Source organism: Chiloscyllium plagiosum, unplaced genomic scaffold (genome assembly GCF_037043375.1).
Source record: "Chiloscyllium plagiosum isolate Xiang-an unplaced genomic scaffold, Cpla_swu_hap1 HiC_scaffold_30, whole genome shotgun sequence".
Classification (NCBI taxonomy): Eukaryota; Metazoa; Chordata; class Chondrichthyes; order Orectolobiformes; family Hemiscylliidae; genus Chiloscyllium; species Chiloscyllium plagiosum.
In genome coordinates this window covers 56,467,336-56,483,320 of record NW_028270168.1, presented here as the reverse complement: position 1 = coordinate 56,483,320, position 15,985 = coordinate 56,467,336, and the positions used below count along the sequence as shown (strand labels likewise).

The window sequence follows — 15,985 nt, the reverse complement described above, 5'->3', positions numbered from 1 at the left end:
GGCCTCTCCTCAGTATGAACTTGCTGGTATACAGTGAAATCAGATGATTGCCTGAACCTAATTATACAGTGAGAGTATCTGGTATCCTCAGTGTGAATATGTTCACGTGACATCAGATCCTGAGAGTTTTTACAGCACACTCCCCACAATCCAGATACTATGACATGGGTAAAGCAACATCTCCAAGAACCACAGCAGGGAGTTCAAACTGGGGACAGATTTCATCTTTTTCCATGACTTTGACACGGATTACCATTCCTTCATCAATAGGAGTCAGACCCACATCCCTATGACAATGAGAAATTGCTGGGCCCATTTGGGTTCCAATGTCCTCAGGAATATACCAAGCAGCTTGTCCACTAACTCCACTCCAGCTCAAACTAACACAACAAAGGCTCTCAAAGAGAACAAAGAACAAAGAAAATTTACAGCCCAGGAACAGGCCCTTCAGCCTTCCAAGCCTGAGCCAATCCAAATGCACTGTCTAAACCTGTCGGTCAATTCCTAACCATCGGTATCCCTCTGCTCCCACCTACTCATGCATCTGTCCAAATGCATCCTAAATGAATCTACCGTGCCTGCCTCTACCACCTCTGCTGGCAACGCATTCCAGATGCCCACCACCCTCTGTGTGAAGTACTTACCACGTGCATCCCCCTTAAACTTTCCACCTCTCACCTTGAAAGCATGACCTCTCTTTATTGAATCCTGCACCCTGGAAAAAAGCTTGTCTCTATCCACCCTGTCTATACCCTTCATGATTTTGTAAACCTCAATTAGGTCCCCCCTCAATTTCCATTTTTCTAATGAAAATAGACCTAACCTACTCAAGCTTTCTTCATAGCTAGCACCTTCCGTACCAGGCAACATTCTCGTAAACCTTCTCTGCACCTTCTCCAAAGCGACCACATCCTTTTGGTAATGTGGCAACCAGAACTGCACACAATATTCTAAATGCGACCGAACCAATGTCTTGTACAATTTTAACATGACTTGCCAGCTCTTATACTCAATATCCTGTCCAATGAAGGCAAGCATACTGTATGTCTTCTTGACCACTCTATCCACCTGTGCAGCAAACTTTAGGGTACAATGGACCTGCACTCCCAGATCTCTCTGCACATCAACTGTTCCCAAGGCTCTTCTGTTCATTGTATAATTCGCTTTGGAATTAGTCTTGCCAAAATGCATCACCTCACATTTTTCTGGATTGAAAACCATCTGCCACTTTTCCGCCCAACTCTCCAGTCTATCTATATCCTCCTGTATTCTCTGACAGTCCCTTATGCTTTCTGATACTCCACCAATCTTTGTGTCATCTGCAAACTTGCTGATTATACCAACAGTGCCCTCTTCCAGATCATTTCTGCATATTACAAACAACAGTGGCCCCAAAACTGACCGCAGTGGAACATCACTGGTCACCTTTCTCCATTTCGAAAAACTCCCTTCAACTACTACTCTGATAAGCCCATCTTTTCTAAATATAAATAGATCCTATCCCTCAGTACCGTCTCCAGCAACTTTCCCATCACTGACATCAGGCTCACTGGTGTGTAGTTACCCAGAATATCCCTATAACCCTTTTTGTACAGGGGGACAACATGATCAACCTTCCAGTCCTCCGGCACCTCACCTGTATTTAAGGATGCTACAAAGGTATCTGTCAGGGCCCCAGCTATTTCCTCTCTCACCTCGCTCAGCAACCTGGGATAGATCCCGTCCAGTCCTGGGGATTTGTCCTCCTTAATAATGTCTAATCTACCCAACACATCTTCCCTATTTCTGTCAACGTATGTGATCCAGACTAATCAAACTTCTATCTCTAATCTCAACATTCATCATGTTCTTCTCCTCAGTGAACACTGATGGAAAGTAATCATTCAGAATCTCACCCATTCTCTCAGGTTCAACACACAGCCTTCCTTCATTATCTTTAAGTGGACCATTCCTTTCTCTAGTTACCTACTTGCTTCTTATATAAGAATAAAATGCCTTGAGGTTCTCCTCAATTCTGCTCGCTAAAGCTATTGCATGACCCCTTTTAGCCTTTTGATTCCTCATTTAAGACTTGTCCTACTCTTCCAATATTCCTCTAGGGCTCGTTCTGTTCTTAGCTGCCTGGACCTTATGTACACTTCCCTTTTCCTCTTGGCTAGTCGTACAATTTCTCCTGTCATCCACAGTTCATGAATCTTGCCCTTCCTATTCTTTGCCTTCAATGGGATGTGCTTATCCTGCAATATCTTGAACCTATCTTTGAAAGCCTCCCACATCTCAAATGTGGACTTCCCTTCACGTAGCTGTGTCCAATCAACATTTCCCAGCTCCTGCCTAATTTTGTTATAACTGGCCTTGGCATAGTTTAGTACTCTTCCCTGAGGACCACTTTCTTCTTTATCTACGAGTATTCTAAAACTTACAGAATTGTGAACACTGTTCCAAAAGAAATTCCTCACTGCAACTTCTACCACCTGGCCTGGCTCGTTCCCCAGTACCAGGTCCAATATGGCCCCTTCCCTCGTTGGACTATTGACATACAGCTCTAGAAAACTCTCCTGGATGCTTCTTACAAATTCTACCCCATCCAGACCTCTGACTCAAAGTGTATCCCAGTCAATGTTGGGAAAATTAAAATCTCCCACCACCACTACCCTATTGCCTCTGCATCTTTCCATAATCTGTTTACTTATTTGTTCTTCTACCTCACGCTCACTGTAATACAGCCCCAACAGTGTAACTGCACCTTTCTTATTTCTTAGCTCCACCCATTATGCCTCACTACCCAAGACCTCCACAGTGTGCTCCTTTAGCACAACCATGATATCGTCCTTGACCAGCAATACAACTCCACCACCCCCTTTTACTTCCCTCCCTGTCCTGTCTGAAGCATCTATATCCTCGAACATTTAATTACCAATCATCATGCCCTTCCTTCAACCAAGTCTCTGTGATTGCACCAATCCAAGCCCGAAGTTCATCTGCCTTACACACTATACTCCTTGCATTAAAGTAGATGCATTTCGGGCCACCAGTTTTTTTGCGCTCATCTGCTCTCTGCCTATTCTTCCCTTTATTAATGCTATCTTCATAATTCTTACAGTGTCCAGTCTCCACCTCTCTGCCTACTTGTTTTCTCTTCTGGTTCCCAGCCCCCTGCCACATTAGTTGAAAACCTCCCCAACAGTAGTTGGGTCAGCACGGTAGCTCAGTGATTAGCACTGCTGCCTCACAGCACCAGGGTGCCAGGTTCGATTCCAGTCTCGGTGACTGTCTGTGTGGAGTTTGCACATTCTCCCCATGTCTGCGTGGGTTTCCTCCGGGTGCTCCGGTTTCCTCCCACAGTCCAAACAGGTAAATTGGCTATGCTAAATTGCCCATAGTGTTAGGTGCATTAGTCAGAGGGGAATGGGTCTGGGTGGGCTGCTCTTCGGAGGGTCTGTGTGGACTGGTTGGGCCGAAGGGCCTGTTTTCACACTGTAGGGAATCTAATCCAACCAAGACTCCCCCAAGGACATTGGTTCCGGTCAGGTTCAGATCTAGACCGTACATCTTGTAATAGTCTCCCCTTCCCCAGAACCGGTCCCAATGTCCAACAAATCTGAACCCCACCATCTCTCAAGCCACATGTTCATCCTGCCTATTTTTTCATTTCTACGCTGGCTAGCACGTGGCACTGGTTGTAATCCCGAGATCACTACCTTTGAGGTCCTCCTCTTTAACTTATCTCCTAGCTCCCTGAATTCTTCTTTCAGGACCTCATCTCGTTTTCTACTTAAATTGTTGGTGCCTATATGCACCAAAACAACTTGCTGTTCACCCTCCCCTTTTAAAATGCTCTGCAGTCGATCGGTGCCATCCCTGACCCGAGCACCTTGGATGCAACATACCATCCGGGAGTCCCGTTTTTGGCCGCAGAACTGCCCATCTACTCCGCTCACAATAGAATCCTCTATCACAATGGTCCTGCAGGTCTTTTCCCTGCCCTTCTGAACAGCAGTGCCCGCCACGGTGCCATGGTCCTGACAACCGCTGCCCTCCCCTGGTAAGCCATCTCCCCCAACAGTTCCAGAACGGTATACCTGTTTTGGAGGGAGATGACCGCAGGGGACATCTGCACTAACTTCCTACTCTTTTTCTGTCTTTTGGTCACCCATTCACTGTCTCCCTCAGCTGCGGTGTGACCAGTTCACTAAACGTGCTATCCACGACCTCCTCAGCATCACGGATGCTCCACAGTGAGTCCATCCGCAGCTCCAGAGCTATCACTCGGTCAAACAATAGCTGCAGCTGGACACACTTCTTGCAAGTGTAAGAATCAGGAATGTCAGACACGTTCCTAAGCTCCCACATTATGCCCAGAAGGGAAAGGGGGAGAGGAGGAGAGCGCTAGTTACAGGAGACTGTATAGTTAGAGGGACAGGCAGGCGGTTCTGTGGACATGGGCGAGACTCTCAGATGGTTTGTTGCCTCCGGGTGCCAGGGTCCGAAACGTCTCGGACCGTGTCTTCAGAATCCTTAAGGGGGAAGGTGTGCAGCCAGAAGTCGTGGTGCACATTGACACTAACGACATAGGTAGGAAGAGGGGTGGGGAGGTCATTCAGGAGCTCAGGGAGTTAGGCTGGAAGTTAAAAGCCAGGATGGATAGAGTCGTCATCTCTGGGTTGTTGCCGGTGCCACGTGAGGCAAAGAATAGGGAGAGAGTGCAGTTGAACACATGGCTGCAAGGATGGTGTAGGAGGGAGGGCTTCAGGTATTTAGACAATTGGACTGCATTCTGTGGCAAGGTGGGACCTGTACAAGCAGGACGGGTTGACCCTGAACCAGAAGGCCACCAATATCCTGGGAGGTAGGTTTGCTAGCACTCTTTGGGGGGGGGTTAAACTAATTTGGCAGAGGGATGGGATCCAGGACTTGTAGTCCAGCAAGTAGGTTAGCTGTTTTTCAGGATGTCCAAGAATGTAGGGAGGCTGTGGAGAAGGTAGCACTGACAGGCAATACTTGCGGATACAGAGATGGGCTCAAGTGTGGATACTTCAACGCAAGGAGTATCAGAAATAAGGTAGGTGAACTTAAGGCGTGGATCGGTACTTGGTACTATGATATTGTGGCCATCACGGAAACGTGGATAGAAGAGGGATAGGAATGGTTGTTGCAAGTTCCTGGTTACAGATGTTTCAGTAAGATTAGGGAGGGTGGTAAAAAAGGAGGGGGGTGGCTTTGCTGATTAGAAATGGTATAACGCCTGCAGAAAGGCAGTTCGAGGGGGATCTGCCTTTGGAGGTAGGATGGGCTGAAGTCAGAAATAGGAAAGGAGCAGTCACCTTGTTGTGTGTTTACTATAGACCCCCCAATAGCAGCAGAGATGTGGAGAAACAGATTGGGAAACAGATTTTGGAAAGGTGCAGAAGCCACAGGGTAGTAGTCATGGTAGATTGAACGGTGCGGTGTTTGTGCAGTGTGTCCAGGAAGCTTTTCTAACTCAGTATGTAGATTGTCCGACCAGAGGGGAGGCCATATTGGATTTGGTACTTGGTAACAAACCGAGACAAGTGATGGGGTTGTTAGTGGGTGAGCATTTTGGGGATGGTGACCACAATTCTGTGACTTTCACCTTGGTTATGGAGAGAGATAGGTGCATGCAACAGGGCAGGTTTTACAACTGGGGGAAGGGTAAATACGATGCTGCAAGACAGGATCTGAGGAGCATAAATTGGGAGCATAGGCTATCAGGGAAGGATGTCATTGAAATGTGGAACTTTTTCAAGGAACAGATACGACGTGTCCTTGATATGTATGTACCTGTCAGGCAGGAAAGAGATGGTCGTGTGAGGGAACCTTGGTTGACGAGGGAGGTTGAATGTCTTGTAAGGAGGAAGAAGGAGGCTTACATAAGGTTGAGGAAACAAGGTTCAGACAGAGCATTGGATGGATACAGGATAGCCAGGAGGGAGCTGAAGAAAGGGATTAGGAGAGCTGAGAGAGGGCATGAAAAATCTTTGGCAGGTAGGATCAAGGATAACCCCAAGGCCTTTTATGCGTATGTGGAAAACAATGAGAATGACGAGAACGAGGGTAGGTCCGATCAAGGACAGTGTGGGAGATTGTGTATTGAGTCGGAAGAGATAGGAGAGGTCTTGAATGAGTACTTTTCTTCAGTATTTACAAATGAGAGGGACTGTATTGTTGAAGAGGAGAGTATGAAACGGACTGGTAAGCTAGAGGAGATACCTGTTAGGAAGGAAGATGTGTTGGGCATTTTGAAAAACCTGAGGATGGACAAGTCCCCTGGGCCTGACGGGATATAGAATATAGAACATAGAAAAATACAGCGCAGTACAGGCCCTTTGGCCCTTGATGTTGCGCCGATCCAAGCCCACCTAACCTACACTAGCCCACTAACCTCCATATGCCTATCCAATGCCCGTTTAAATGCCCATAAAGAGGGAGAGTCCACCACTGCTACTGGCAGGGCATTCCATGAACTCACGACTCGCTCAGTAAAGAATCTACCCCTAACATCTGTCCTATACCTACCACCCCTTAATTTAAAGCTATGCCCTCTCGTAATAGCTGATCCCATACGTGGAAAAAGGTTCTCATGGTCAACCCTATCTAAACCCCTAATCATCTTGTACACCTCTATCAAGTCACCCCTAAACCTTCTTTTCTCCAATGAAAACAGCCCCAGGTGCCTCAGCCTTTCCTCATACGATCTTCCTACCATACCAGGCAACATCCTGGTAAACCTCCTCTGCACCCGTTCCAGTGCCTCCACATACTTCCTATAGTATGGCGGCCAAAACTGCACACAATACTCCAGATGCGGCCGCACCAGAGTCTTATACAACTGCAACATGACCTCAGGGCTCTGGAACTCAATTCCTCTACCAATAAAAGCCAGTACGCCATATGCCTTCTTCACCGCACTATTTACCTGGGTGGCAACTTTCAGAGATCTGTGTACATGGATACCAAGATCACTCTGCTCATCCACACTACCAAGTATCCGACCATTAGCCCAGTACCCCGTCTTTTTGTTACTCTTACCAAAGTGAATCACCTCACACTTACCTACATTGAACTCCATTTGCCACCTTTCTGCCCAGCTCTGCAACTTATCTATATCCCGCTGTAACCTGACACATCCTTCCTCATTGTCAACAACTCCACTGACTTTCGTATCATCCGCAAACTTGCTCACCCAACCTTCAACCCCCTCCTCCAGTTCATTTATAAAAATGACAAACAATAGGAGGCAAACATATATCCTAGGATTATGTGGGAAGCAAGAGAGGAAATTGCAGAACCGTTGGCAATGATTTTTTCGTCTTCACTGTCAGTGGGGGTGGTGCCAGGGGACTGGAGAGTGGCGAATGTTATGCCCCTGTTCAAAAAAGGGAATAAGGATAACCCCGGGAATTATAGGCCAGTTAGTCTTACTTCGGTGGTAGGTAAAGAAATGGAAAGGTTACTGAGGGATAGGATTTATGAGTATCTGGAAAGATACTGCTTGATTAGGGACAGCCAGCACAGATTTGTAAGGGGTAGGTTTTGCCTTACAAGTCTTATTGAATTCTTTGAGGAGGTGACCAAGCATGTGGATGAGGGTAGAGCAGTGGATGTAGTGTACATTGATTTTAGTAAGGCATTTGATAAGGTTCCCCATGGTAGGCTAATGCGGAAAGTAAGGAGGCATGGGATAGTGGAAAGTTTGGCCAGTTGGATAGAGAACTGGCTAACTGGTCGAAGTCAGAGAGTGGTGGTAGATGGTAAATATTCAGCCTGGAGCCCAGTTACAAGTGGAGTTCCGCAGGGATCAGTTCTGGGTCCTCTGCTGTTTGTAATTTTTATTAATGACTTGGAAGAGGGAGACGAAGGGTGGGTCAGTAAATTTGCAGATGATACGAAGATTGGTGGAGTTGTGGATAGTGAGGAGGACTGTTGTCGGCTGCAAAGGGACTTAGATATGATACAGAGCTGGGCTGAGGAGTGGCAGATGGAGTTCAACCCTGTCAAGTGTGAGGTTGTCCATTTTGGAAGGACAATTAAGAATACGGAATACAGGGTTAACGGTAGGGTTCTTAGTAAGGTGGAGGAGCAGAGGGATCTTGGGGTCTATGTTCATAGATCTTTGAAAGTTGCCACTCAGGTGGATAGAGCTTGTAAGAAGGCCTATGTGTATTAGCACTCATTAGCAGAGGGATTGAATTCAAGAGTCGTGAGGTGATGTTGCAGCTGTAAAAGATCTTGGTAAGGCCACATTTGGAGTACTGTGTGCAGTTCTGGTCGCCTCACTTTAGGAAAGATGTGGAAGCTTTGGAGAGGGTGCAGAGAAGATTTACCAGGACGTTGCCTGGAATGGAGAATAGGTCGTACGAGGATAGGTTGAGAGTGCTAGGCCTTTTCTCATTGGAACGGTGAAGGATAAGGGGTGACTTGAGGGGATGAGGGGTTTATAAGATGATTGGGGAATAAATAGAGTAGACAGTCAGAGACTTTTTCCCCGGGTACAACAGAGTGTTACAAGGGGACATAAATTTAAGGTGAAGGGTGGAAGGTATAGGGGGGATGTCAGGGGCAGGTTCTTTACCCAGAGAGTATGGGGGCATGGAATGCGCTGCCTGTGGGAGTGGCAGAGTCAGAATCATTGATGACCTTTAAGCGGCAATTGGATAGGTACATGGATAGGTGCTTAAGCTAGGACAAATGTTCGACACAACATCGTGGGCCGAAGGGCCTGTTCTGTGCTGTATTGTTCTATGTTCTATCAAGCTAAAGGTACATGCCACGGGTCAGAGGTCCCCTGCCATTGTAAGCTTAGCTTTATATGAACTAACTAAAACCTAACAATGCACTTAAATATATGAAAAAGAAAGATAAAGACAAAACTAAAAGCCTTATCGAGTCTTTCTCTTCTGGTTGTGGAGGCAGGGGGGTGGGAGGGAGATACTACACGTGTAGTATCTCGGGTTTAGCCACTGCCCAAATATAAATTATTCAAAGTTTGAGAGAAGATTTGTAGCTCGGGTGCTCGCTGTTGTGGTTCTGTTCACCAAGCTGGGAATTTGTGTTGCAGACGTTTCGTCCCCTGTCTAGGTGAAATCATCAGTGCTTGGGAGCCTCCTGTGAAGTGCTTCTGTGATGTTTCCTCCAGCATTTATAGTGGTTTGTAAACGTCTGCAACACAAATTCCCAGCTTAGCGAATAGAACCACAATAAATTATTCACTTCATCTTCTCTCCTTGCCACTCTGTCAAAATGGAGGCCTGACTCCCGAGGTAAGTCCCTTTTTAAGTGGGAAAACTTACCCTTCCCGACAGCCCTCGCTTCACTACACCTTCAAGAGGAACTTGATAACTAGCTGAAGAGAAACACTGGGCTACAAAGAAAAGGGGAGTCGGAGGAACTGCAGTTGGATAGCACATGATGAGGAACAGAGAATCTGTTTGTGCAAACCATATCACCACACATTGTGATGGTTGGGAGAGACCCTGAGAGGGATACAGGAGATTTAGCACAATAGTTTGAGGAAATGCGGCATTCTGGTTGCATTGGTTGATATCAACAAATGGGTTTGTGGACTTTTATGCAAATGACCGATTGGTTCAGAGAAGGTAGGGACATAAAATGCAAATTTTAAATTATTGTAAAAAGTTTACAGAACAGAGATTTCAAATTTTGTAAAGAACTACAAAGTGGATGAAAGGAAGAGGTTTCATGCAGCAAGCAATTTCGAACTGGATCTGACTGCTTACAATCAAAAGTCTGATATCTCCAAGTCCTAATGAATTGAATGATTCTGTCAGAAATTGAATGGTTAGTAGGTTGGAATTTGCTGACAGCAGATCCTTTGGAAAATTCTGTCAAATGATTTTACAAAAGTCCATCCAGCATAAACCTTGTGAAAGACAGTTATTTCACTGGGTTTGAGCTGCTATGCACAAATCTTCCCCTTCCTATTTTGAAAGAATTTACAAAATCCATCACATCAGTCCAGAATAGAAAGATTACAAAAACAAGCCCAGGATAACTTTGCCACTGGCAGTGCAGGCAGTGCCTTAATTCCAGTATGACATTGAGTTTCTGACCTGTGTCTTCATGTGACTGAACAGAGCCACAGGACATTGGGCAGGACATCTCATGGGATAGTGGGATCTGAACAACGGAAATTGCTTCCTTCTATCATTTTTGCGTCATTAATTAGACTTGGGGTGTGAAAGGCTAATGGGTAGGTTTTCTCCATTCTGAACAATGAACAGTAAACTCTACCCAGTCATTCCAAACATTGCCTCTCTACAAAGATGGCAATATATTCTGTTGCCCAGTGTCCCCAATAAAGATGACAGACAGTTCCATTCAGTACAATTGGTGGAATCAGAAGTTCTTTTTTAGGATTTTGAGACTTATGCAATATATTTTCGAGGCCTCAGTTTCCTCCACTGAGACTACAGGTCAACATATCTGGATTAAGTAGAAAATGGAACAATCAGAGCATGGGCTTAGAGGTTAATGTGAAATGATAATACAGGAACACTGCTTGCATCTGAGCCAGAGATTGCTCTTCTGTTTTGCATAGTGTTCGTTCCACACTGTGCAGGCTTGCTGGGTAGGATGCTGGCTATTTCAACAGCAAATGACTGTTTTGTGTAATCCTTTTTTTCTATAATAGGGAACAAATTGGGTGGGAGCTGGCAAATAATGACATCCAAAAACAAATTTATACTCCTACTAGCTGGACCAGAGAATGCTGCAATAATATCTTCTCGTGTTGAGAATCATAGAACTATTACAGTGCTGAAGGAGACCCTTCAGTCTTTGAAGTTTATCAGATCCCCAAATGAGATTTCACTTGCCATTCTCCTGTATTCTCCCCATAACTGCGCATTTTTAATTTCCAATTTGGCTTCACCACCACAAAGTATTTCAGATCCTAACCAATTGCAACCTGAAAATGTTTATATTTTTCATATCACCTATGCTCGTTTTACTAACTTTATATATCTGCCCTCATATGCTTGATTATTCAAGAATGCAAAAATGTCCTCATTTTATTTTTCCATTCTCTCATGATTGGTTTAGTCGCCATCGATAACATCCCCAACTTTTCAAAACACTTCTCACAAATGAATTTTTATTCTTTGCAAGATAACCATCAACAATCACTTCTGCACTTTCCAATCCCTTCAAATCTACCACAAATGTAATGTTCAAAACTGTACATAATTTTCTGAGTATGAACTAGTATGCCCTTGACCTTACAATGTAAGTGCCTATTAAGAGAGGCAAGGATATTGTATGCTTTACGAAATTTCCTCTGGACCAACCTTGTCACATTGATGCACGTTTATATCCAGGTTGCTTTGGTCCCACACCCTTTTATTTTACGTTGCTCATATTAGGCCCCATTTAGAATACTGTGCCCAATTTTGGGCCCCACACCTCAGGAAGGAGCGTATCCAGTTGAGATTCCTGGAATGGTAGGCCTAAAATACGATGAATGGCTGAGAATCCTGGGATTACAGTTTAGAACGTTGGGGGAGATCTAAAAGAAACTTACAAGATAATACATGGCTTAGAAAGTGTGGACTCTAGGAAGTTGTTTCCATTAGGTGGGATACAAGGACCCGTGGACACAGCCTTAGAATTAAGGGGGTCAATTTATAACAGAAATGAGGAGACATTTCTTCAGTCAGAGAATGTTGGGCCTGTAGAGTTTATTGCCATGGAGCGCAGTGGGGGCCGGGATGTTAAATGTCTTCAAGGCAGAGATTGATAAATTCTTGATCACACAAGGAATTAAGAGGTACGGGGAGAGTGCGGATAAATGGAGTTGAAATGCCCAGCAGCCGTGATTAAATGGCGGAGTGGAGTCGATGGGCTGAATGGCTTTACTTCCACTCCTATGTCTTATGGTCTACATTCAACACACCAAAACATGTTACCCTGCATGCATCCATATTAAACTGCACCTGCTTTCTGTCAGTGTAATTGAATACAGAGAACATAGAACAATACAGCACAGAACAGGCCCTTCGGCCCACGATGCTATGCCGAACATTAGTCCTAGCTTAGGGAACATCCTGGTAAATTGCCTCTGCACCCTCTCCAAAGCTTCCACATCTTTCCTAAAGTGAGGTGACCAGAACTGCACACAGTACTCCAAATGTGGCCTTCCCAAGGTCCTGTACAGCTGCAACATCACCTCATGACTCTTGAATTCAATCCCTCTGCTAATGAACGCTAATACACCATAGGCCTTCTTACAAGCTCTATCCACCTGAGTGGCAATTTTCAAAGAGTTATGAACATATACCCCAAGATCCCTCTTTCCCTCCACCTTACTAAGAACCCTACCGTTAACCCTGTATTCCGCATTCTTATTTGTCTGTCCTTCCAAAATGGACAACCTCACACTTGACAGGGTTGAACTCCATCTGCCACTCCTCAGTCCAGCTCTGCATCATATCTAAGTCCCTTTGCAGCTGACAACAGTCCTCCTCACTATCCACAACTCCACCAATCTTCGTATCGTCTGCAAATTTACTGACCCACCCTTCGACTCCCTCTTCCAAGTCATTAATAAACATTACAAACAGCAGAGGACCCAGAACTGATCCCTGCGGAACTCCACTTGTAACTGGGCTCCAGGCTGAATATTTACCATCTACCACCACTCTCTGACTTCGACCGGTTCGACTTCGACTCTATCCAACTGGCCAAATTTCCCACTATCCCATGCCTCCTGACTTTCCGCATAAGCCTACCATGGGGAACCTTATCAAATGCCTTACTAAAATCAATGTATACTACATCCACTGCTCTACCCTCATCCACATGCTTGGTCACATCCTCAAAGAATTCAATAAGACTTGTAAGGCAAGACCTACCCCTCACAAATCTGTACTGGCTGTCCATAATCAAGCAGTGTCTTTCCAGATACTCATAAATCCTATCCCTCAATACCCTTTCCATTACTTTCCTATCACTGTCTGCTCTTCCATCCTGAGTGCAAGAACAAGTAAAGACAAGAAAAATATGCACTACAATGTGAGTGAAAAAGACAGGACAGTGACATTGATTGATTTCCGACTACCACAGGTACAATTCAAAGGAGGTACCACTGGTACACCCTTCCCTCATTTTAGCTCAGTATCTGTCCAATTCACTTACTGTTCACTTAGAATTCCAACCTGAGTGTTCAGGTTTAAAAATGGTATGTGAAGTAAAGTTGATCTCAGTCTGAGGAGAAACTGGTGTTTAATATTAATTCAATAGACTCATTTTGGTCATGTGAGTTTATTTTCCCTCCTGTTTCAAAAACCAATTCTGTGAAATAAGGGCTGAAATTTACTGACAGACCAAACAGGAGAAGCATTTAATGCTTTCACTGTCAGCTCTGCAGACATTCAGTCAGCAACAGAATTATTGCGTTTATGAGGACAGGTTCAGTTATTCATTATCTCTCAGGACGACAAAGAGCAAGTTGGGAAAGAGAGACAGCAGCAGCAGAAAGAGTGGGAGCATCAACACAGTGAGCAAACGATAAAATAAAGTAACCAGAGAAAGTCAGAATGTTTAGCAGCATTTATACAAAGACAAACAACTTAAAAATTCGATTCCAGTACCTCTTTGTCAAACAAACATTTTGACCCATATTTTCTGTGAATGAAATTTCCCAGAAAATCCCTTTTCACGCACTGGACAACCTTTATCTAGTGTGAATGTGTTTATGCAGTGATAATGTGATTATTTACAAAACCTACCCTACAGATATACAACTGTTATTAACATTTTATCGACAATATCAGTATCTTTAATTGAGCAGGGATTAATAACATCAGTTCCAACAGTATAAAGACCAGAATTCATTCCTTGGTGAGACGCGGAGCAAAACCTTTCTGCTGTTGTTCTTTGTGGATTTGCTGGTGTATTAACAGTTTGGATGATTGAGTAAATCCCTTCCCACACTCAGAACAGGCAAATGGCCTCACCCCAGTGTGAACACTCTGATGTCTCAGCAGGTTAGATGAGCAAGTGAATCCTTTTCCACACTCAGAGCAGGTGAATGGTCTCTCCCCAGAGTGAACTCGCTGGTGGATCAACAGGGAGTTTGAATCAGCAAAGCCTTTCTCACACACAAGACAGGTCAATGGTCTCTCTCCAGTGTGAACTCGCTGGTGCTTAAGCAGATTGGATGAGTAACTGAATCCTTTCCCACAATCAGAGCAGGTGAATGGTCTCTCCCCAGTGTGAACTCGCTGATGGATCAACAGGCTGGATGACTGAGTGAATCTTTTCCCACATTCAGAACAGGTGAATGGTCTCTCCCCAGTATGAACCCGCTGGTGTACATGCAAACTGAATGACTGAGCGAATCCTTTCCCACAAACAGAACAGGTGAATGGTCTCTCCCCAGTGTGAATTCGCTGGTGTTTAAGCAGGCCGGATGATTGAGTGAATCCTTTCCCACAATTGGAGCAGGTGAATGGTTTCTCTCCAGTGTGACTACGTTGATGTTCCAGCAGGTTGGATAATCGAGTGAATCCCTTCCCACAACGAGAGCAGGTGAATGGCTTCTCCCCAGTGTGACTGCGTTGGTGCATTTCCAGCTGGGATGGGTAAAGAAATCCCTTCCCACAATTCCCACATTTCCACAGTCTCTCCCCAGTGTGACTGTACTGACGTTTGGACATTTGAAATGAACCGTCACTGACTCTTCCACACACACAACCTGTGATTCTCCCCAGTGTGAGCAGTGCTTTTTCCTTTGACGTCCAAAATCCTGAGATAATAAAGTTATGGTAAACACAGCGACTGTCAGATCTGGATGCGATTCTGTTTCAATACGACAACTGCAAATCAACCTTTCAAACAGAAAACAAATGCAGTGAGCAAGAAACAAAAGAACACACAGAAAGTGAAACTTAGAGGAATTAATATTGAGCTGACATTTGGGGAAACTGCTGGATCATCATTAAAGCTGAACTCTTTCCCTTTCCTGAAGGACATTTATGAATGAGTCAAGAGCTTGCACAAAAATACAGAAAGAGATACAGTTGGGAGAGCTGAGGGTGGGGAAATCGCATTTTATCATTCGACAACTCAATCTTGTTCGTGCTTCTGCACCCAAACCCTTCAATCCTTCTGCAGGATGAACAACAAATACAGAAGCAAAATGGTAGAAATCTGAAGCAAAAACTGAAAATGCTGGAGGTCTGGCAGCATTGGAAATGGTGGTAAATGCAGGAACCATTGTAACCTTGAAGTGTTTAGATGATCATACAAAGCACTATAACACACAGATTGCCAGAAAATAGTAGACTAAACAGGCTCTTGATGACGAGCACAGATACAATGGGGCCATTGTTTTCAACGATTTTATATGAGATTCTCTGACTTAATTTTGTTCCGTGTTCTCTGTGACTCTCTTTTAGGAAGCAGGCAGGAATGGCAAGTAGTGAAGATTACAAATGATATATTGGCCTTCATCGCAAAAGGATATCGTTCTGCAAGGGCTTTGGTGACACCACACTGTGTGTACATTTGTTCTCCTGTCCCAAAGAAAGATGCACTGGCTATTGACAAAGAGCAAAGAAGGTTCGCTAGACTAATTCCTGGGATGTCAGGACTGATGTATGAAGAAGGACTCAATCCTCATTTAATCATTTGTTTTTGTCTTTCTGAGTCACCAACTACATCACTAATGTCCTACCTTCTGTTTATTAATCTAAAACTGACCCATCGAAGCCATTATTCCTGATGAAGGGCTTTTGCCCAAAACATCAACTCTCCTCCTCCTCAGGTCCTGCCCGACCTGTGTTTTTCCAGCACCACACTCTTGACTCTAGTCTCCAGCAGCTACAGTCCCCACTTTTGCCATCTAAGCTGGTTTCTATCCCCCTGCCATACTAGTTTAAAACCTCACCAATGAAACTGGTAAGAATCCCCACAAAGAGATTTGTCCTGGGTCTGCCCAGGGTCC

At 44.7% G+C, this 15,985-nt stretch overlaps 1 protein-coding gene across 2 annotated transcripts in view; it reads right to left on the bottom strand.

Moving 5' to 3' along the window:
* LOC122563774 (uncharacterized) overlaps positions 1 to 15,985 on the bottom strand; it is a 78,448-nt gene that overhangs the window by 45,071 nt on the left and 17,392 nt on the right. The window contains exon 3 of one of the 2 annotated variants that reach the window (XM_043717996.2): positions 13,267 to 14,867. The exons of the other annotated variant lie outside the window; for it this stretch is intronic. Within the exon in view, the coding sequence (XP_043573931.1) occupies positions 13,869 to 14,696 (828 nt within the window). The 5' untranslated portion in view covers positions 14,697 to 14,867 and the 3' untranslated portion in view covers positions 13,267 to 13,868. Of the gene's footprint in view, positions 1 to 13,266; positions 14,868 to 15,985 lie in introns of those variants that run through there. 2 annotated transcript variants of the gene reach the window in all.